Raw genomic sequence first — 21,576 nt, forward strand, 5'->3', positions numbered from 1 at the left:
CGGCAGCCTGCTGACTTCACACCCGGATTCAAGATGGCCGCCGCCTCGCCAGCTCCCGCCAAGAGCCCTCAGCCCGAACCCAAGATGGCCGCCGGTAGCTTCACAGTCCGCGGCGCCGCCGGGATACCTGTCCGAACCCAAGATGGCGGCCCCCGCTGGCGTGAGGCTAGCTGCGGGTCACGTGACTGGGGGGTGTGGACCGTGTCCCGGCGGAAGCGTGAGGGACCGAGCAGGGAACAGGGACTGGCGGAGGCGGCGGGAGCGGGCTGGCGCCGCCGGAGCAGAGCTGCCGCAGGACGGGAGATACGGCTGTCACCACGGAGCCCGCAAGCGCTAACACGGCGGCGAACGCCGCTTCGCGGGCCGGGGGTGCCGGGGATCAAGCAACCTCGCTGCCCCCGCCCCCGCCGAGGATGCCGCGCAGGAAGGTGAGCGCGGCCGTGGAATGGGGGAAGCGCCTGGCGGGGGGAACCGGCGAGCTGGGGCCGCAACTTTCTCCCTTTTCCCACCTCATCCACTACCTCTCATGGGCACAAAACCGGGGGGAAAATAGCGGCCTTCAGCCCCCAGCGCCCGCCCCTCTCGGTCTTTGACTGGCTCCCGCACGTCCATGCTGGGCGTTGATTGGTTCTTTTGCTTGTCACTCATCGCCCCCAACGGTTACCGTTTCCCCTCCCCCGCGCCTGCACGCGGTCCGCCTCTTGGCTCCTCTGATTGGGCACGCCGTTGGAGAGCCCGTCATTTAGTGGTTGGACTGCTTTGCCGGGCTGGACGCTGATTGGGTTTTGCGGTTGCCCATCTACGCCCCCAACGGTCACCTCCCCGCGCGTGCCTTGTTTCTCCCTCGCTCCCTTCCCCCATCCCACTCCGCTCCCCCCGCGTTGATGTTGCTGTGGGAGCGAGGCTCTCGCTGATAGGCTTCCGCCTGCCGTCAGTCACGCCCGGCGGGCGCGCCCTTTCAGTCCGCGAGCTGTCATTGGCGGGTTCTGCTTTTCGGCCCCGCCCGCTCGCTTTGTGATTGGCCGGCACCGGCGAGTCTCCGCTGGGTGCAAAAACAAAGCGGCGCGGGGGCCGCGCTCGCGCCGCCGTGCGCGCGGGGCCTCCGCAGCCGCCCCCGCCCCTTCCCGCGGGCGGGCGCCGGCACGGGCCTGGGCTCCGCCGCGGGCCTGGGCTCCGCCGCCATGGCCTTAGGGCTGGCGGCCCCCTGGGGGCTGCCTCCCCCCGCGCTCCGCCCGTCCCAACGCCCTGACAGCGACCAGTCGGCTACCCTCGACTCCCCCCCACGCAGGCTCTGGCTGTCCCGTCAGGGCCGCCGGGCAGGGGCGGGATCTCCGGAGGCCTGGTGGCTGCCCGCCAGCTCCTGGGGCCTGCTGCCCTCCGAGAGCCTGCGCGGTGCCGGGGGGCCGGGATGGAGGGAGAGGAGGAGGTGAACGAGGAGCGGCTGAGGGAACTGGGCTTGTACCGGGCACCGGGTTCAGCTTTGGGCCCTTCACCCCCAAGAAGGACATTGAGGGGCTGGAGCAGGGCCAGAGAAGGGCAACACAGCTGGGCAAGGCTCTGCAGACCAGGGCTGGGGAGCAGCAGCTGAGGGAACTGGGGTCGTTTACACTGGAGAAAGAGAGGTTGAGGAGAGACCCTTCTGGCTCTCTGCAGCACCCTGAAAGGAGGAGGTTAAAGTGAGGTGGGGGAGGGACAAGTGTTAGGAGAAGAGGAAATGGCCTCATGTTGTCCCAGGGGAGGTTTAGATTGGCCATGATGAAAAGTTTCTTCTCCAGAAGGCTTTTGAAGTCCTGGCATAGGCTTCTGAGGGCTGTGGCTGAATGCTCATCCCCGGAGGTGTTTGAGAGGTGGAGAGACGTGGTGCTGAGGGACATGGTTTGGTGGTGACCTGGCAGTGCTGGCTTAATGCTTGGACTTGCTCTGTAGGGTCTCTTCCAACTGAACCACTTCTCTGATCCTATGAATCCAGCTGTGTTCACTGCCTCTTTTTCCCCCTCCCCCCCCCCAGCCTCTTCTGACTGCCTTCATTTTCTCTGCCTTGCTTCCACCCTGCAGCCCTGACGCTGCCCTGGGTTGCTGAGTGGTGAAGAGTCAGTTTGGCCTTTGCTGGAGCCCATCTGTTTCTTCCACCACCTGCTCCCGTGGTGCCTTGTGCTCTGCTGGGCTGCCTCTGCTGGCTGGGAGCAAACAGATGGTGTGGGAGTGCTGTTGGCTTGGTAGGGTGAGCTGAGAATGGTCAGCTTGGATCCTGGCCAGCCTTGAAACCTCCTTTGCTTTCTGCTTCTAAATAAACTCAGGGGGCATCCTTCCCCATGGAGCAGTTGGCAGAAGCTTTTTGTTAGCAGGGGCACTGTCTGACACTCTGCCTGTGTTAAAGCAGGGTTAGAGTGTCACCCTGCTCCTCTCTGGTGAGACCCTACCTGCAGACCTGGGGCCAGCTCTGGGCTTCTCAGCACAGCACAGACAGGCACCTGTTGGAGCAGGTCCAGAGGAGGCCACAGCAATGATGCTGAGGATGGAACCTGTCTGCTGTGAGGCCAGGCTGAGAGAGCTTGGATTGCTCAGCCTGGGGAAGAGAAGGCTCCAGGGAGGCTTTCTTGGTGGCCTTTCAGTGCTGGAAGGGGCCAAGGAGAAAGCTGGAGACAGAGTTCTGAGCAGGGCCTGTTGTGCCAGGACAAGAGGTGATGTGACAGGACAAGGTTTGAACTGGAAGAGGGAGATTGAGACTGGAGAGGAGGAAGAAATGTTTGACCCTGGTCAGGCCAGGTTGTTTGGGGCTGTGAGCAACCTGCTCCAGCTGGAGGTGCCCCTGCTGGCTGGACTAGATGAGGGTGGGGAGAGCCTGGCCCAGGTTGCCCAGAGAGGTGGAAAATTGCCTATCCCTAGAACCACTCCAGGTCAGGATGTTGGGACTGTGAGCAACCTGCTCCAGCTGGAGGTGCCCCTGCTGGCTGGACTAGAGGAGGGTGGGGAGAGCCTGGCCCAGCTTGCCCAGAGAGGTGGAAGAGTCCCCATCCCTGGAACCACTCCAGGTCAGGTTGTTGGGGCTGTGAGCAACCTGCTCTAGCTGGCTCTAGCCCCTGCTGGCTGGACTAGATGAGGGTGGGGAGAGCCTGGCCCAGGTTGCCCAGAGAGGTGCTTGAGGCCCCGTCCCTGGTGACATTCAAGGTCAGCCTTGCTGTGACTCTCAGCAACCTGCTCTAGTTGGAGACGTCCAAGCTGGCTGCAGGGGGGGTTGGCCAAGATGCCCTTGGAGGGTGCTGGCTGTGATCCTGTGAGCTTTAAGGGTGCGGTCTGCCCCCACCCAGCTCCCTTCAGCCCCTCAGTCGGGCTCCCGGTGCCCTTTCCCCGGCCTGGGGGGCTTCGCCCTGAGGCGCCGCGGGGGGGGGGCGGGGGCCGCGGCGGCGCTGAGCCCCCCCGGGCCTGCGGTGTTGCAGAGGAACGCGGGCAGCAGCTCGGACGGCACCGAGGACTCGGACTTCTCCACGGACCCCGAGCACACCGACAGCTCGGAGAGCGACGGCACCTCGCGGCGCTCCGCCCGCGTCACCCGCTCCTCCGCCAGGCTCAGCCAGAGCTCCCAAGGTAACGCACCGGGGCAGCCCCCGGCGGGCAGCGGGGGGGACAGCCCCCGGCGGGCGGCGGGGAGAGGGCAGCCCCCGGCGGGCAGGGGAGGGGGGAGGGGGCAGCCCCCGGCGGGCAGCGGGGAGGGGGCAGCCCCCGGCGGGCAGCGGGGAGGGGGGCGGGGGCAGCCCCCGGCGGGCGGCGGGGAGGGGGCAGCCCCCGGCGGGCGGCGGGGAGGGGGCAGCCCCCGGCGGGGAGGGGGACAGCCCCCGGCGGGCAGCGGGGAGGGGGCAGCCCCCGGCGGGCAGCGGGGGGGAGCAGCCCCCGGCGGGCAGCGGGGAGGGGGCAGCCCCCGGCGGGCAGGGGGGAGGGGGCAGCCCCCGGCGGGCAGCGGGGAGGGGGCAGCCCCCGGCGGGCAGCGGGGGGGAGCAGCCCCCGGCGGGCAGCGGGGAGGGGGCAGCCCCCGGCGGGCAGCGGGGAGGGGGCAGCCCCCGGCGGGCAGCGGGGAGGGGGCAGCCCCCGGCGGGCAGCGGGGAGGGGGCAGCCCAACTAGCAGGGTTTGGCTGGGTGCTGTGCTTGGCCCAAAGCAACCCCAGGCAGCGCCACAGGCTGGAGAGTAGCCAGGCAGAGAGGGACCTGGGGGTGCTGGGTGACAGCAGCTGAACAGGAGCCAGCAGTGTGGCCAAGAAGACCAAGGGCATCCTGGCCTGCAGCAGGAAGAGTGTGGCCAGCAGGAGCAGGGAGCTCATCCTGCCCTGTGCTCAGCACTGCTTTGGCCACACCTGGAGTCCTGTGTCCAGCTCTGGGCTCCTCAATTTAAGAAGGACATTGAGAGACTTGAAGGTGTCCAGAGAAGGGCAACAAAGCTGGGGAGGGGTCTGGAGCACAGCCCTGTGAGGAGAGGCTGAGGGAGCTGGGGTTGCTTAGCCTGCAGAAGAGGAGGCTCAGGGGAGACCTCCTTGCTCTCTCCAACTCCCTGAAGGGAGGCTGTAGCCAGGTGGGGGTTGGTCTCTTCTCCCAGGCAAGCAGCACCAGAACAAGAAGACACAGTCTCAAGCTGTGCCAGGAGAAGGTTAGGGATCATAGTATCAGTCAGGGTTGGAAGGGACCACAAGGATCATCTAGTTCCAACCCCCCTGCCCTGGGCAGGGACACCCCACACTGGGGATCAAACACCATGAGTCTGCTTTGCACTCCAAATGCATTTTCCATCGTTACAGCTGGAGACAGGGTGTTTAGAGGTGAAAGCTGCTTTTGTTGGTGGTTTTCTCTACTGCAAGGGCTGATACTTTCATGCCTTGCTGGTGCTGACCCTGCTCTGCATGAAATTCAGGCACCACATTGCCAGTTTGCTTCTGCTTTGACACCCAGGTAGTGAGAGGAAGCACTGAATGTGTCCTCCTCCTCCTCCTCCTCAGTGTTAGTGTAGCCATTCCTTGGCTGTTGGGTGCTAAGTTGCCATCTGGCATGGAGGGGAGGAAGTCACAGCAGATAAAACTTCTGCCATTGCTCCTCTGGAGAAAGAATCTGCTCTGTGACAAGGGGTTTCGTACAGGTAGGAAACACAAGCTCATGATCAGCTGGTAATTAGAGCTCAAAACCAAGAGGGAAGGTGCCTTGGGTGTGTGTGTGGGCTGCTTGTGATATTCCTGGGTTATGAAAGCCTCATTTCAATGCAAAGTAATTGTTTGGGAGTCTCATGAGCAGTGTAGAATCACAAACCCACACAGAGGATCAGCTCCTCACCAGAAGCAGCCCTTCCCTAGGGTTATCTAACACTGATAGTTCTTATCTAAACTAACAGTTCTTTAGCTTTCAGAATAGGAGTTGGCTTGTAATTACTTGTTAATGAAGTGATTAAGTCCAGAGAAAGCTGATCAAACTCAGTGATGAAAGTTCCAAGTATTTATGCTGGGACAGAGCTGTGTGGATCTGTGGGGCTGGGACCATGGCAGAGTGAGTGGGTCTGTGTGCTGGGACAGAGCTGTGTGGCTGGGAAGAGCAGAGTGGATCTGTGTGCTGGGACAGAGCTCTGTGGCTGGGACAAGGGCAGAGTGAGTGGCTCTGTGGGGTTCTGTGGTTGAGCAGAGTGTGTGGATCAGTGTGGCTGGGACAGAGCAGGGTGGCTGGACAGAGCAGAGTGGCTCCGTGTGGCCGGGACAGAGAGAGCAGAGTGGCTCCATGTGGCTGGGACAGAGCAGAGTGGCTCCATGTGGCTGGGACCAAGCTGTGTGGCTGGGACAGAGCAGAGTGGCTCAGTGAGCTGGGACAGAGCTGTGTGGCTGGGACTGAGCAGAGTGGCTCAGTGAGCTGGGACAGAGCTGTGTGGCTGGGACCGAGCAGAGTGGCTCGGTGTGGCTGGGACAGAGCAGAGTGGCTCGGTGAGCTGGGACTGAGCAGAGTGGCTCGGTGTGGCTGGGACAGAGCAGAGTGGCTCGGTGAGCTGGGACCGAGCTGTGTGGCTGGGACTGAGCAGAGTGGCTCAGTGAGCTGGGACTGAGCTGTGTGGCTGGGACAGAGCAGAGTGGCTCAGTGAGCTGGGACAGAGCAGAGTGGCTGGGACAGAGCAGAGTGGCTCAGTGAGCTGGGACAGAGCAGAGTGGCTCTGTGTGGCTGGGACCGAGCTGTGTGGCTGGGACTGAGCAGAGTGGCTCAGTGAGCTGGGACTGAGCTGTGTGGCTGGGACAGAGCAGAGTGGCTCAGTGAGCTGGGACTGAGCAGAGTGGCTCGGTGAGCTGGGACCGAGCTGTGTGGCTGGGACCGAGCAGAGTGGCTCAGTGAGCTGGGACCGAGCTGTGTGGCTGGGACTGAGCAGAGTGGCTCGGTGTGGCTGGGACCGAGCTGTGTGGCTGGGACAGAGCAGAGTGGCTCAGTGAGCTGGGACCGAGCTGTGTGGCTGGGACAGAGCAGAGTGGCTCAGTGAGCTGGGACAGAGCAGAGTGGCTCTGTGTGGCTGGGACCGAGCTGTGTGGCTGGGACTGAGCAGAGTGGCTCAGTGTGGCTGGGACCAAGCAGAGTGGCTGGGACTGAGCAGAGTGGCTCAGTGAGCTGGGACCGAGCTGTGTGGCTGGGATAGAGCAGAGTGGCTCAGTGAGCTGGGACTGAGCAGAGTGGCTCCGTGTGGCTGGGACCGAGCTGTGTGGCTGGGACAGAGCAGAGTGGCTCAGTGAGCTGGGACCGAGCTGTGTGGTGCCTCCCAGCTCTCAGCCTTGCAGCCTTGAGGGTGGGCAGGAGGCAGGCTGGGGCGGGGGCAGCGGTGTGACCGTGTTCCCTCCGCGGGGGCAGACTCCAGCCCGGTGCGGAACCCGCCGGCCTTCGGCGCGGAGGAGCCGGCGTACTCCACGCGCAGGGTGACGCGCAGCCAGCAGCAGCCCGCGCCCGTCACCCCCAAGAAGTACCCCCTGCGGCAGACGCGCTCCTCGGGCTCCGAGACGGAGCAGGTGGTCGACTTCTCTGACAGAGGTAGGTGGGGGGCGCGCAGTGAGGCCCTGCTGCACGCAGGCAGCTCCCTTCTCCCGGTGGGTGCCGGGTTAGAGTGTGGCCAGCAGGAGCAGGGAGGTCATCCTGCCCCTGTGCTTGGCCCTGGTTAGGCCACACCTTGAGTCCTGGGTCCAGCTCTGGGCCCCTCAGGTTAGGAAAGATGCTGAGATGTGTCCAGAGAAGGGCAACAAAGCTGGGGAGGGGTCTGGAGCACAGCCCTGGGAGGAGAGGCTGAGGGAGCTGGGGTTGCTTAGCCTGCAGAAGAGGAGGCTCAGGGGAGGCCTTCTTGCTCTCTGCAACTCCCTGCAGGGAGGTTGGAGCCAGGTGGGGGTTGGGCTCTTCTCATAGGCACGCAGCACCAGAACAAGAGGACACAGTCTCAAGCTGTGCCAGGGGAGGTTTAGGCTGGATGTTTAGGAAGTAACTCTTCCCAGCCAGAGAGATTGGCCCTTGGGATGTGCTGCTCAGGGGAGGTGGTGGAGTCCCCATCCCTGGGAGGTGTCCAGAAAAGGCTTGGATGTGGCTCTTGGAGCCGTGGTTGAGTTAGTCAGGCGGTGCTGGGTGCCAGGGTGGCCTTGCTGATCTCCGAGCTCTTTTCCACCCTCACCGTGTGGCTCTGTGGTTGCCTGGCTCCTGCAGACACCAAAGCCGCGGCGGATCAGGACGAGTCTCCCCCCAGGACCCCCACGGGGAACGCCCCTTCCTCCGAGTCCGACATCGACATCTCCAGCCCCAACGTGTCCCACGACGAGAGCATCGCCAAGGACATGTCCCTGAAGGACTCGGGCAGCGACCTGTCGCACCGCCCCAAGCGCCGCCGCTTCCACGAGAGCTACAACTTCAACATGAAGTGTCCCACGCCCGGCTGCAACTCCTTAGGTACCTGCAGCCCGCGGGCTTGGGCTGCTGGGGGCTCGGCCTCCCTGCCGGCCTCTTCCGAGTGCCCTCCCTAGGCGAGGCAGGGCGTCCCGAGGGCAGGCACTGGAGGCGTGGTGAGAGGTGCTGGGGGCAGAGTGGCTGAGAGCAGCCAGGCAGAGAGGGACCTGGGGGTGCTGGTGGGCAGCTGCCAGAACGTGAGCCAGCAGTGTGGCCAAGAAGGCCAAGGGCATCCTGGCCTGCACTAGGCACAGTGTGGCCAGCAGGAGCAGGGAGCTCATGTCCTGTGCTCAGCACTGCTTTGGCCACACCTGGAGTCCTGTGTCCAGCTCTGGGCCCCTCAGGTTAAGAAGGACATTGAGAGACTTGAAGGTGTCCAGAGAAGGGCAACAAAGCTGGGGAGGGGTCTGGAGCACAGCCCTGTGAGGAGAGGCTGAGGGAGCTGGGGTTGCTTAGCCTGCAGAAGAGGAGGCTCAGGGGAGACCTTCTTGCTCTCTCCAACTCCCTGAAGGGAGGCTGGAGCCAGGTCAGGGTTGGGCTCTTCTCATAGGCACCAGAACAAGAGGCCACAGTCTCAAGCTATGCCAGGGGAGGTTTAGGCTGGAGGTGAGGAAGAAATTCTTCCCAGAAGGAGAGCTTGGCCATTGGGATGTGCTGCCCAGGGAGGTGGTGGAGTCCCCATCCCTGGAGGGGTTCACTGACCTCTGCCAGAAGCAGGTTTTCAGGAACAGAACTTCTTGTAGCCCTCTGCTCTCCCTGGCTGCTGGCATGCAGTGCAGCTTTGGAGCCTGGCTGCTGGCCTGCAGTGCAGCTTTGGAGCCTGGCTGCTGGCCTGCAGTGCAGCTTTGGAGCCTGGCTGCTGGCGTGCAGTGCAGCTTTGGAGCCTGGCTGCTGGCGTGCAGTGCAGCTTTGGAGCCTGGCTGCTGGCATGCAGTGCAGCTTTGGAGCCTGGCTGCTGGCGTGCAGTGCAGCTTTGGAGCCTGGCTGCTGGCCTGCAGTGCAGCTTTGGAGCCTGGCTGCTGGCCTGCAGTGCAGCTTTGGAGCCTGGCTGCTGGCCTGCAGTGCAGCTTTGGAGCCTGGCTGCTGGCCTGCAGTGCAGCTTTGGAGCCTGGCTGCTGGCCTGCAGTGCAGCTTTGGAGCCTGGCTGCTGGCCTGCAGTGCAGCTGTGGAGCCTGGCTGCTGGCCTGCAGTGCAGCTTTGGAGCCTGGCTGCTGGCCTGCAGTGCAGCTTTGGAGCCTGGCTGCTGGCGTGCAGTGCAGCTTTGGAGCCTGGCTGCTGGCGTGCAGTGCAGCTTTGGAGCCTGGCTGCTGGCCTGCAGTGCAGCTTTGGAGCCTGGCTGCTGGCCTGCAGTGCAGCTTTGGAGCCTGGCTGCTGGCCTGCAGTGCAGCTTTGGAGCCTGGCTGCTGGCCTGCAGTGCAGCTTTGGAGCCTGGCTGCTGGCCTGCAGTGCAGCTTTGGAGCCTGGCTGCTGGCCTGCAGTGCAGCTTTGGAGCCTGGCTGCTGGCCTGCAGTGCAGCTTTGGAGCCTGGCTGCTGGCATGCAGTGCAGCTTTGGAGCCAGCATGAGCAAGGTCTTCCTCCTTTGTTCTGTGCTGTGCACCAGGCTCCTTCTGCCACCTTGGTGACAAACTGAGCATGCTCCTTGAGGAGCTGCTGGGGGGCTCTGCCCACCTGCCAGACCCTTTAAGCCTCTCTGTGCTCAGAAGTTGAAAGGCTTTTGTTTGTGATCCTTTGCAGGTCACCTGACTGGAAAGCACGAGCGCCACTTCTCCATCTCAGGATGTCCTCTCTACCATAACCTCTCAGCAGATGAGTGCAAGGTAAAGGAGTCCTCTTCTCTGTGGGCCTTTGTGGAGCCAGCTGGGGGTTGGTCTCTTCTCCCAGGCACCCAGCACCAGAACAAGAGGACACAGTCTCAAGCTGTGCCAGGGGAAGTTCAGGGAGTTGGACAGAGCAAGGAGGTCTCCCCTGAGCCTCCTCTTCTCCAGGCTAAGCAACCCCAGCTCCCTCAGCCTCTCCTCCCAGGGCTGTGCCCCAGACCCCTCCCCAGCTTTCTTGCCCTTCTCTGGACACCTTCCAGCAGCTCAACCTCTTTCCTGACCTGAGGAGCCCAGACCTGGACACAGTACTCAAGGTGTGGCCTAACCAGTGCAGTGTACAGGGCCAGGATGAGCTCCCAGCTCCTGCTGGCCACACTGTTTCTGATGCAGGCCAGGATGCCATTGGCCCTCTTGGCTGCCTGGGCACACTGCAGGCTCATGTTCAGCCTACCATTGACCAGCACCCCCAGGTCCCTCTCTGCCTGGCTGCTCTCAGCCACTCTGCCCCCAGCCTGTAGCACTGCCTGGGGTTGCTGTGGCCAATGTGCAGCCCCTGGCACTTGGATGTGTTCAGTCTCCTGCCCTTGGCCTCTGCCCATCTCCAGCCTGTCCAGGTCCCTCTGCAGAGCCTCTTTCCCCTCCAGCAGCTCAACTCCTGCCCCCAGCTTAGTGTCATCTGCAAACTTACTGCTGATGGTCTCAATGCCCTCATCCAGATCACCAATGGAGATGTTAAAGAGCACAGGGCCCAGCACTGCTCCCTGGGGCACACCACTGGTGCCTGGCTGCCAGCTGGCTGTGGCACCATTCACCACCGCTCTCTGGGCTCAGCCTCCAGCCAGTTCCTAACCCAGCTCAGAGTGCTGCTCTCCAAGCCAGGGGCTAACAGCTTGGCTTTAGCTGCAAGACAGCAGCATTGGTGGGGCAGCCCATCAGGGAATTACACACAGGCAAGGCCATGGTGGAGGCTTGCAGGCAGCTGGCTGCAGCCCTGACCGCTGAGCTTTGGCTTGCAGGTGCGAGCCCAGAGCCGGGACAAGCAGATCGAGGAGAGGATGCTGGCTCACCGGCAGGATGACAACAACAGGCATGCCACCAGGCACCAGGTAGGCCCCCTGCTGCTCAGCTGAACCTGCAGAAACCTCAGCTGGTGGTTTCCAGCCTCTTGGCTTTAACCTGATCTCCCCTCTTCACACAGCAGCTGAGCTCTTGTGGCCAGTCCTGATGCTCCCGTTTGACCTCTCCAGTTTGTTCCAGCCAGGGCAGTTTGCTTGTGGCACTTAAAGGAGAGGCTGGAGCAGCTCCTGAGAGCAGAGAGGTGGCTTTGGCCAGTGGTGCTGCAAAGGAGGCTGGAGCTGCTCTCAGGAGGAGCTTTGCTCTGTGCTTTGATGTGTAGGACAAGAGAATTCCTGCTGCAGGACTGCAAACTACACTTTGCACTCTGACTAAACAGGAAAGACTCAAACCAGGGGGATTACATTTTTCAGTTCATGAGTCTTGGTCTTGAGTCAAGATGACTTCCCTGAGTCAGCTTGGGAGCTTCTCCCAGTGGTGAAGCAGTGCATGAGGAGTCCCCTGTCTGTAGGCCTGAGCCTCAGCAGAGTCAGGCTGTGCTCAGGAAAATTTCCTCCTTGCATACCTGTGTGGTACCTGCAGTGCTCTCTCATGAGCACAGTGTTGGCTTCAGAGGCAACAAACCTGGCAGGAAAACCAGAACCAAGGCCCTCTCATGAGCACAGTGTTGGCTTCAGAGGCAACAAACCTGGCAGGAAAACCAGGACCAAGGCCCTCTCATGAGCACAGTGTTGGCTTCAGAGGCAACAAACCTGGCAGGAAAACCAGGACCAAGGCCCTCTCATGAGCACAGTGTTGGCTTCAGAGGCAACAAACCTGGCAGGAAAACCAGGACCAAGGCCCTCTCATGAGCACAGTGTTGGCTTCAGAGGCAACAAACCTGGCAGGAAAGCCAGGACAAGGCCCTCTCATGAGCACAGTGTTGGCTTCAGAGGCAACAAACCTGGCAGGAAAGCCAGGACAAAGCTCCTTCAGGGTGGGAAGGTGAAGAGCAATGCTTGGAACAGGTAAAGGTTTCCTCCTCTGGTTTCTTTCAGGCACCAACAGAGAGGCAGCTGAGATACAAAGAGAAAGTGGCTGAGCTCAGGAAGAAAAGGAACTCAGGACTAAGCAAGGAGCAGAAGGAAAAGTACATGGTAAAGAATCCTAGACTCCAGAAGGTGGGAGAAGACCTCACCGCTTCAATCCCTGCTCCCCTCCTGCCTGCACTGAGGCCACTAAGCAGGAGTCTGCCTTTCCCCAGGCACCCTGCAGGGCTCTCAGCTGCCAAGCTGCAAGCTCCAGCAGCTGGGCTAGCAGCACAGCAGCAAGTCCTCCTGTCACTGTCCTCTTGCAGGAGCACAGGCAAACCTATGGCAACACCAGGGAGCCCCTGCTGGAGAACCTGACCAGTGAGTACGACCTGGAGCTCTTCCGGAGGGCGCAAGCACGAGCGTCGGAGGACCTGGTGAGGCTCCTGCTGCACCTCATTGCAAATGGCTTTGTTTAGAGAGGCTGAAGGAGTGCAGGGTTTGCCAGAGGAGCAGCCACAGCCTGGCCAAGCAGCTGCAGCTTTCAGGGGAGGGTTAGGTTGGCTGTGAAGAAGGATTTCTTCCCTGCAAGAGTAGGAACAGGCTGCCCGGGGAAGGTGGTGGAGTCCCCAGCCCTGGAGGGGTTCCAGAGCCTTGTGGCCATGGCACTTGGGGCCAAGGTTTAATGGCCATGGTGGTGTGGGGTTGATGATCTTAGAGGGCTTTTCAAACAATGCTGTGATTCACACTGGGGAGAACTTCTGAGTGCTAGCTGCTCAGGGGGGTTGCTGAGAGTCCAGCTGGAGCTAAGTGTTTGCAGTCATGAATGCTGCAGTGCCTGCCAGAGGAGTAATTAGTAGCAGTGTGTAATTAGGTGTGTGCTGTCAGTGAGTGGCCATCTTCACCTGCTGAAAGGATGGCTAAAAAGTGGTGATAGCAAAAGGCAGAACCCACCCTGGCAGTAGCCAGTGGCTGTGGAATGGAGATCAAAACCTTGCGTGGCTTGAGGCTTCTGTAGATGCTTTCAAAGCTGCTTTCCATCTGCAGAGATGAACCAAAAGGTACTTGGATGCTTTCCAGTGACATCTGGGCTGCTTGAGGCAGGGCACTGGGCTCCTCTCCCTACAGATGAAGAATGAAGTGGCAAGGAGCTGCTGTTGTTTTCATGACTGAGAGCATGATCCTGTGTTAGTGTGCTGCTGAGTGCTAATGCACAAGACATCTGCTGAGAGGAGCAGTCAGGAACTGCCCTGCTTGAGGCCAGGGCTGAGGCTGAGGAGAGATCTGTGGGATTGGAGCCCCAGGGAGAAGACAAGGGGTGAGGGGGACAAGGTACCCCTGGGGAGATTCCAACAGTTGAGAACAGTTGCATGTTGGAATCATAGAATAGAAGTAACCAGGTTGGAAAAGACCTCAGAGATCATCAAGTCCAACCTATCACCCAGCACCATGGCACCAAGGGCTTCATCCAGGCTCTTCTTAAACACCTCTAGGGATGGGGACTCCACCACCTCCCTGGGCAGCACATCCCAAGGGCCAATCTCTCTTGCTGGAAAGAACTTTCTCCTCCCCTCCAGCCTAAACCTCCCCTGGCACAGCTTGAGACTGTGTCCTCTTGTTCTGCTGCTGCTTGCCTGGGAGAAGAGACCAACCCCCAGCTGGCTACAACCTCCCTTCAGGGAGTTGTAGAGAGCAATGAGGTCACCCCTGACCCTCCTCTTCTCCAGGCTAAGCAACCCCAGCTCCCTCAGCCTCTCCTCCCAGGGCTGTGCTCCAGACCCCTCCCCAGCTTTGTTGCCCTTCTCTGGACACCTTCCAGCAGCTCAACCTCTTTCCTAACCTGAGGAGCCCAGAGCTGGACACAGGACTCAAGGTGTGGCCTCAGCAGTGCTGAGCACAGGGCACAAGGACTTCCCTGCTCCTGCTGGCCACACTCTTCCTGCTGCAGGCCAGGATGCCATTGGCCCTCTTGGCCACCTGGGCACACTGCTGGCTCGTGTTCTGGCAGCTGTCCACCAGCACCCCCAGGTCCCTCTGTTTGGCAACTCTCAGCCACTGTGCCCCCAGCCTGCAGCACTGCCTGGGGTTGTTGTGGCCAAAGTGCAGCACCTGGCACTTGGATGTGTTGAATGCCATCCTGTTGGCCTCTGCCCATCTGTGCAGCCTGTCCAGGTCCCTCTGCAGAGCTCTCCTACCCTCTAACTGACCAACATCTGCCCCCAGCTTGGTGTCATCTGCAAACGTGCTGCTGACTGACTAACTGCCCTCATCCAGATCATCAATGAAGATGTTACAGAGGCTGGGGCCCAGCACTGACCCCTGGGGGAGGCCAGTTTGGTTTTCACTCTCACTTTTCCCCCCTCCTAGGAGAAGCTGAGGCTGCAGGGGCAGATCACAGAAGGCAGCAACATGATCAAGACCATCGCTTTCGGCCGCTACGAGCTGGATACCTGGTACCACTCTCCCTACCCGGAGGAGTACGCCCGCCTGGGCCGCCTCTACATGTGCGAGTTCTGCCTCAAGTACATGAAGAGCCAGACCATCCTGCGCAGGCACATGGTGAGGGCTGGGCCTGGGCCTCCTCCCTGCCCCCTGGCTCTCCTCTCAGCAGCCCAGGAGGCGTCCTGGCTGCAGCAGGAGGAGCGTGGCCGGCAGGTGGGAGTGTTCCGAGCCGGACTGAGCAGCCCCAGCTCCCTCAGTCTGTCCTCATGGCACAAGGGTCAGCTGTGCCAAAGCCAGGCAGAGGGGAGCTCTCCAGAGCTACCTTCCTTCAGGTTGCCCACAGCCACCTCCAGCCTGGCTGCAAACACCTCCAGGCAGGAGGCTTCCACTGGCAACCTGTGCCAGGCTCTTACCACCCTCATGGGGAACAACTTCTTCCTCACATCCCAGCTGAATCTCCCCACTTCTAGTTCTGCTCCATCCCCCCCAGTCCTACCCCTCCCTGACACCCTCAGATGTCCCTCCCCAGCTTTCTTGGAGCCTCCTGCAGATCCTGGAAGGCCACAATGAGGTCTCCTGGGAGCCTTCTCCTCTCCAGCCTGAGCAGCCCCAACTCCCTCAGTCTGTCCTCATGGCACAAGGATCAGCTGTGCCCAAGCCAGGCAGGGGGGAGCTCTCCAGAGCTCCCTTCCTTCAGCTTGCCCACAGCCACATCCATGCCTTAATAACCTCCAGGGGTGAGGCTTCCACCACCTCCCTGGGCAAGCTGCTTGTCCAAGCTCAGCCTGCAGCTGGCTGTGTGACCTTGGGCAAAGTCACTTCTGCCCTTGCCTCACTTCACAGCGTGCTGGAGGCTGGAAGGGGCCTCTGGAGATCACCCAGAGACTCTCTGCAGTGAGCTGGGGAGACACTGGCACAGGTTGCCCAGGGAGGCTGTGGATGTGCCCTCCCTGGAGGTGCTCAAGGCCAGGCTGGATGAGGCCTTGAGCAAGCTGTGCTGGTGGGAGGTGTCCCTGCCCATGGCAGGGGGCTGGAACTGGCTGAGCTTTAAGGTCCCTTCCAAGCCAACCCATTCTGTGGGGAGAGGGCATCCTGCCCTTCTGCTCTGGTGAGACCTCCCCTGCAGTGCTGTGCCCAGCTCTGGGGCCCTCAGCACAAGAGACATGGACCTGCTGGAGCAGGAGGTCACCAGGCTGATCAGAGGGCTGGAGAACAGGCTGGGGGAGCTGGGGCTGTCAGCCTGGAGAAGAGAAGGCTCCAGGGAGACCTTAGAGCAGCATTTCAGTATCTGAAGGGGAGTTAGAGGCAGGCTGGGGAGGCTCTGTTCAGAAGGGCCCTCTGGGGACAGGCCAAGGAGCAGTGGTTTGAAACTGGAGCAGTTTGAGGCTGGGCTTCAGGAGGGAGCTCTGCACAGTGAGGGTGGTGAAACACTGGGACAGGGATGTGGTGGAGGCCCTGTCCCTGGGGCCATTCAAGGGCAGACTGGCCTTGGCCCTGGGCAGCCTGCTGCAGCTGGGGGTGTCCCTGCTGCAGCTGGGGGTGCCCCTGCTGCCTGCAGGGGGCTTGGCCAAGATGCCCTCTGGGGCTCCCTTCCGACCCGACTCAACCTGCTAATCCAAACATCTTCAAGCATCTCTGTTGTTAGCTCAGCTGCTGGAGGAGCTGAGAAGCCTGCACCTTTCCTGCTGCCTCTGGGAGCTGTTGGGATCTCCTCCACCCTTGCAGCAGCAGTTTCAGCCTGACTTTGTCTTCCCCTCCTAGGCTAAATGTGTTTGGAAGCATCCACCTGGGGACGAGATCTACCGCAAGGGCTCCATTTCGGTGTTCGAGGTGGATGGGAAGAAGAACAAGGTGAGCAAAGGTGCTCTGCACAGGCAGGCTGCTGAAATCCTGCAGCAGCTTACCCAGGGAGGTGCTTGAGACATTGAAGATCAAGCCTGATGTGGTTGATGTCCCTGATGACTGCAGGGGTTTGGACAAGACGACCTTGGAAGGGTCCCTTCCAAGCTGGTGCAATCCATGAAGCTGCCAGCCCAGGCCGGTCCTGAGCGTGGAGTCTGCCTTCCCAGTGTGCCAGCTTCTGCTTTCCCTGCAGAGCAGGAAGTGGCCCTTTCTCCCTGCTCTGCCAGCAGCCCTGTCTGCCTTTGCATTGTGCTTGTTCCTCAGCACTGCTGGGCTCCACCAGCTCCCCCTTGCTGCCTCAGGCTGGGTTTGAAGAGACCTTAAAGGTCATCCAGCTCCAAGCCCCTGCCGTGGGCAGGGACACCTCACACTAGAGCAGGCTGCTCAAGACCTCTCTGAGGGTTAGTGAGGACAACTCTGTGCTCAGCCTCAGTAGATTGCTGCTGCCCATCTGCCAGTACTCAGTCAGGTTTGGGTTGGTGGTGAAGCAGCCTGAGGGTGACCTCCTTAACCCCAAAGCATCTGCAACTACAGTTTCAGTGCTCAGTAGCAGCACCATGCTTGTGCCTGGCTCTGGTTGTGTCCAGCCTTGAAGGAACCTCTGTCCAGCTCTTTCCTTCAGAGGACAGACCAAAGAAACTCAGAAGCTAAATCCTGTGCTGCCAGAAGCTGGGAGGAAGCTTTGCTGCCTTCCAGAGACCACCTCGAAGCACAGGATGAAAACAGCACAGTGCCAGGCAAGCAGAGATCCAACCTGCTGCTCCCCTTCACTGAGCATGTGATGTTTGGGGCATTCAGAGGCTGAGATCACACACATCAGTTCCCACCCTTAGGCTTGTCAAGTTTCATCACAGATGGAGTTGTTTCCTGCCCCAGCTGCTCTCTTGGAAAGGCTGCAGTGGCATTTCTCAGATGATTCAGATCTTTTGTTGGGGTTGTTTTCCCACCCCCCCCTTCCCACTTCCCATCTGTGCCTGGTTTTGTCCACTCTGGGGATGTTCCACAGCTGCAGCACCTTCTCCTTGTGCTTCTAGATCTACTGTCAGAACCTGTGCCTGCTGGCAAAGCTGTTCCTGGACCATAAAACACTGTACTATGATGTGGAACCCTTCCTCTTCTATGTCATGACAGAAGCTGACAACACTGGCTGCCACCTCATAGGCTATTTCTCCAAGGTGAGTTGGAAGCACAGACCTTACCACCACCACACAACCAGCTTCAGGAGCTCACTTTCCAGCACTGAATCTCCCCTCTGGGCTGCTGCAGCCCTCAGGGATTGTTGTTCCCCTTTTAAGGAGCAGCTGAGGGAACTGGGATTGTTCAGCCTGGAGGGTCTGAGGTAGGGTCTGAAGTAGTCTGAATCAACCAGGTTGGAAAAGACCTCAGAGACCATGAAGTCCAACCTCTCACCCAGCACCATCTGATCAACTCAACCATGGCACTGAGTGCCTCATCCAGGCTCTTCCTAACCACCTCCAGGGATGGGGACTCCACCACCTCCCTGGGCAGCACATCCCAGTGGCCAGTCTCTCTTGCTGGGCAGAAAAAGAGGCTGAGGGGAGACCTCCTGGCTCCCTACATCTGACTTTAAGAAGGTTGGAGCCACGTGGGGGTTGGTCTCTTTTCCCAGAGAAGCCTCCAGTTGCCTCTGGGGAGGTTTAGGTTGGACATGAGGAGCAATTTCTTCCCTCAAAGGGTTGTCAAGCCTTGGCCCAGGCTGCCCAGGGCAGTGGTGGAGTCTCCATCCTTGGGGTGCCTTCAAAGCCTTGCAGGTCAGAGACTCACAGAATGGTAGGGGTTGGAAGGGGCCTCCTAGAGACCATCAAGCCCAACCCCCCTGCCAGAGCAGGATCACCTGGGGCAGGTCACACAGGAGCACAACCAGGCAGGTTTTGAATGGCTCCACAGAAGGAGACTCCCCCACCTCTCTGGGCAGCCTGCTCCCCTTGGTGGGGCCCTGCAGGGTGCTGGTGTTGGTGGGGCAGTGAAGGTGTCAGAGCTTCCTCCCTGGGGAGCAGCTCCTTGGGCAGCCCCCCCTGGGCTTCAAGCTGTGCACCCTCTGAAAGGCAGGCACTCAGCCAGGCTGGGAGCTGAGGGCTGATCCCACTGCTTGTTGCTGGGCAGGTTTTTCTGCTGTGGCTGCTTGCTGCTGGTGCTGTATCAGCTGCACAGGCTTGTTGAGGCTGCTGGGCTCAGGAGGTAGCCGCCGTGGGGACGGATCTGGACCTGCTCAGCTCTCCTCTCTCTGCTCTTCCTTTCCTTTGCAGGAGAAGAATTCTTTCCTCAACTACAATGTTTCCTGTATCCTGACAATGCCCCAGTACATGAGGCAGGGCTATGGCAAGATGCTGATTGACTTCAGTAAGTAGAGAAGGAGAAACTGCTGGAAGCATTCTGGCCCCGAGGTGCCAGCGTGACCCCCGGCTGCGACCCAGCCCTGTGACCCAGCCCCAGCTGTGGTGCTGCTTGGGCACAGCTGATCCCTGCAGGTGCTGAGGAGGGGGAGGGTGCTTTGGGAAGGCTCAACAGCTGCTTGTCTGGGGGCTGCTGTCTTTTCCAGGCTACCTGCTCTCCAAAGTAGAAGAAAAAGTCGGCTCCCCGGAGCGCCCGCTGTCCGATTTGGGCCTCATCAGCTACCGCAGCTACTGGAAGGAAGTTCTCCTTCGTTACCTCCATAACTTCCAAGGGAAAGAGATCTCCATCAAAGGTTTGGGGTCAAGCTGAATCCACTTTGTTGTGCTCAGGGGCATGCACCCTGCTCTGGTGAGGCCTCCCCTGCGGTGCTGTGCCCGGCTGTGGGACACCCAGCGCAGGAAGGATACGGCCGGGGCAGGGGGCTGGAGAGCCTCCCCTGCAGGGGCAGGCTGGGAGAGTTTGGGGCTCTTCAGCCTGGAGAAGCTCCAGGCAGACCTTAGGGCAGCATTGCCATGCCTGAAGGGGAGCTGCAGGCAGGCTGGGGAGGGACTGTTCAGAAGGGCCTGCGGGGAGAGGGTGGGGGGCACCGGTCTGAAAGCGGAGCAGGGGAGGCTGAGGTTGGGCATCGGGAGGAAGCTCTGCACGGTGGGGGTGGGGAAAGGCTGGAGCAGGCTGCCCAGGGCTGCTGCTGGTGGTTGTGAGCACCCCCTGCTGCTGCTCTGCAGAAATCAGCCAGGAGACTGCAGTGAACCCTGTCGACATCGTGAGCACCTTGCAGGCCCTTCAGATGCTCAAGTACTGGAAGGGGAAGCACCTGGTCCTGAAGAGACAGGTGAGCTCTTCCTGCTGGCTGCATTTCCTCACCTCCAGCTGCTGGATCCCTAGGGAGTCCCTGAAATCACTGTCTCCTTCCCACCCTGCTGCCTTTCCCAACCTTTTCACTCCAGTTGGGGAGCACTGATGAAACAGAATCACAGAATGGTCTGGCTTGGCAGGGACCTCCAGAGGTCATCTAGTCCACCCTCCCCTGCAGTCAGCAGGGGCAGCCTCAAGCTGCATCAGGTTGTCCAGAGCCCTGTCAAGCCTCACCTTGAATATCTCCAGGGGGGGAGATACTTGTGGCTAGAGGAGGCCCCAGAGAGGACCAGAGGGCTGCAGCACCTCTGCCATGAAGACAGGCTGGGGGAGTTGGGGCTGTTCAGCCTGCAGAAGAGAAGGCTCCAGGGAGACCTTAGAGCCACATCCCAGTATCTGAAGGGGACCTACAAGAAGGCTGGGAAGGGACTGTCCAGAAGGGGCCTGTGGGGCTAGGCCAAGGAGAAATGGCTTGTACCTGGAGCACAGGAGGTTTAGGTTGGACATGAGGAGGAAGTTCTGCACAATGAGGGTGGTGAAACACTGGGACAGGCTGCCCAGGCTTGTGGTTGAGGCTCTGTCCCTGGGCACATTGAAGATGCAACTCAGTGTGGCCCTGGGCAGCCTGCTCTAGTTGGAGATGCCCCTGCTGACTGCAGGGGGAAAGATGACCTTTGAGGGTCCCCTCCAACCTGATGCAATCTGTGCCCCTGTGCTGTGGCTGCTGCTCCATTGTGTCCAGAGAAGGGCAATGAGGCTGGGGAGGGGTCTGGAGCACAGCCCTGGCAGGAGGGGCTGGGGGAGCTGGGGTTGCTTAGCCTGCAGAAGAGGAGGCTCAGGAGAGACCTTCTTGCTCTCTCCAGCTCCCTGCAGGGAGGTTGTAGTCAGAGGTTGGTCTCTTCTCCCAGGCAGGCAGCACCAGAACAGGAGGACACAGTCTCAAGCTGTGCCAGGGGAGGTTAAGGCTGGAGGGAGGAGAAAGCTCTTCCCAGCAAGAGAGATTGGCCCTTGGGATGTGCTGCCCAGGGAGGTGGTGGAGTCCCTATCCCTGGAGGGGTTCAAGAGGGGCTTGGATGTGGCCCTTGGTGCCATGGTTTGGGTGGTCAGGAGGTGCTGGGTGGGAGGTTGGACCTGCTGATCCTCTGAGGTCCTTTCCAACCTTAGTGATTCAGTGAGTGTGGTATTCAGCCCCAGGGTGGTCAGCCCTGCATGTTTGAAGAGGCAAGGAGGGATCTCACAGAACCATGGAGTTGGTTTTGGATGGAGAAGACCTTTGAGGTCATTGAGGTCAGTGCTGATCCTGTGCCCTGGCTTTAACCTGCCCTGCCCTCCCCCCTAGGACCTGATCGACGAGTGGATCGCCAAGGAGGCCAAAAGATCCAACAGCAACAAGATCATGGATCCCAGCTGTTTGAAGTGGACCCCTCCTAAGGGCACTTAGCTGCCCAGCACTCCTGAAGCCAGTGACCCCCAGCAGTAGGAAGTACCCTAGGGATCTCTGTCGTCTCTGTTGCTGTTGTGATTGGCTGGTACAGTCCCCTCCCCCAAGATCAGTTCCCCTTGGTACTGTTCTGGCCCAGGCCTTTGTGCACACCACAGAAGCTAGTTCTGAGGAACTTTAATGTTTCAGCCTCAATGAGGTTTTGCAAGGATTGGATCTGTATAGGACCCAAAGGCAGCTCCCACAGCGCTGGCCCAAGGAGTTCTGATACCTGGTACTGTACCTGTCCAGTCACTGGTCTTACCCTCATGTCCTCCTTCCAGTGAGGTTGTGTCGTGTCCTTTGCTCTGGTCCTTTCCTCCTTCACCTTCTTTGCCTCCTCAGTAGTGGAGATGACTTCTGTGGCTTTTGAGCAAGGTCTGAGAGCTCTTCCCTGGGGAGAAGAGTTGCTTGTTCCAACAGCTTCACAGCTGCCCCAGCTTCAGCACTCGTCCCTGGCCCTGCCTGATGGACTGCTGCATTCCACAGGGCAGAGGGTTGGGGTGAGAGAACATCCCCAGCTCTCCCAGCAGTGTCTCCATAGCAGGCCTTAGGGAGCCCTCTTCTCCAGTCAGAGCCTCAGCATGGTGTGACCCAGGGGTGTGACTGTCAGTGCTACCCTGCAGGAGTCAAGGCTAAGGCTGTGAGGACAACCCTGGG

The 21,576-nt window shown here is 60.4% G+C and overlaps 1 protein-coding gene across 1 annotated transcript; it reads left to right on the forward strand.

Moving 5' to 3' along the window:
* Positions 1-216: 216 nt before the first annotated feature.
* Positions 217-21,336, forward strand: KAT7 (lysine acetyltransferase 7). Its single transcript, XM_054176652.1, has 15 exons — positions 217-428; positions 3,438-3,585; positions 6,850-7,026; positions 7,684-7,923; positions 9,656-9,738; positions 10,755-10,844; positions 11,850-11,948; positions 12,149-12,259; positions 14,190-14,381; positions 16,026-16,115; positions 17,201-17,341; positions 18,434-18,527; positions 18,727-18,873; positions 19,307-19,413; positions 20,776-21,336. Exons 1-15 carry the CDS (start codon positions 414-416, stop codon positions 20,875-20,877), a joined length of 1,836 nt encoding a protein of 611 aa, XP_054032627.1. The 5' UTR covers positions 217-413; the 3' UTR covers positions 20,878-21,336.
* Positions 21,337-21,576: the final 240 nt, after the last annotated feature.

The sequence above is a fragment of the Dryobates pubescens genome, chromosome 36 (genome assembly GCF_014839835.1).
Source record: "Dryobates pubescens isolate bDryPub1 chromosome 36, bDryPub1.pri, whole genome shotgun sequence".
Taxonomy (NCBI): domain Eukaryota; kingdom Metazoa; phylum Chordata; class Aves; order Piciformes; family Picidae; genus Dryobates; species Dryobates pubescens.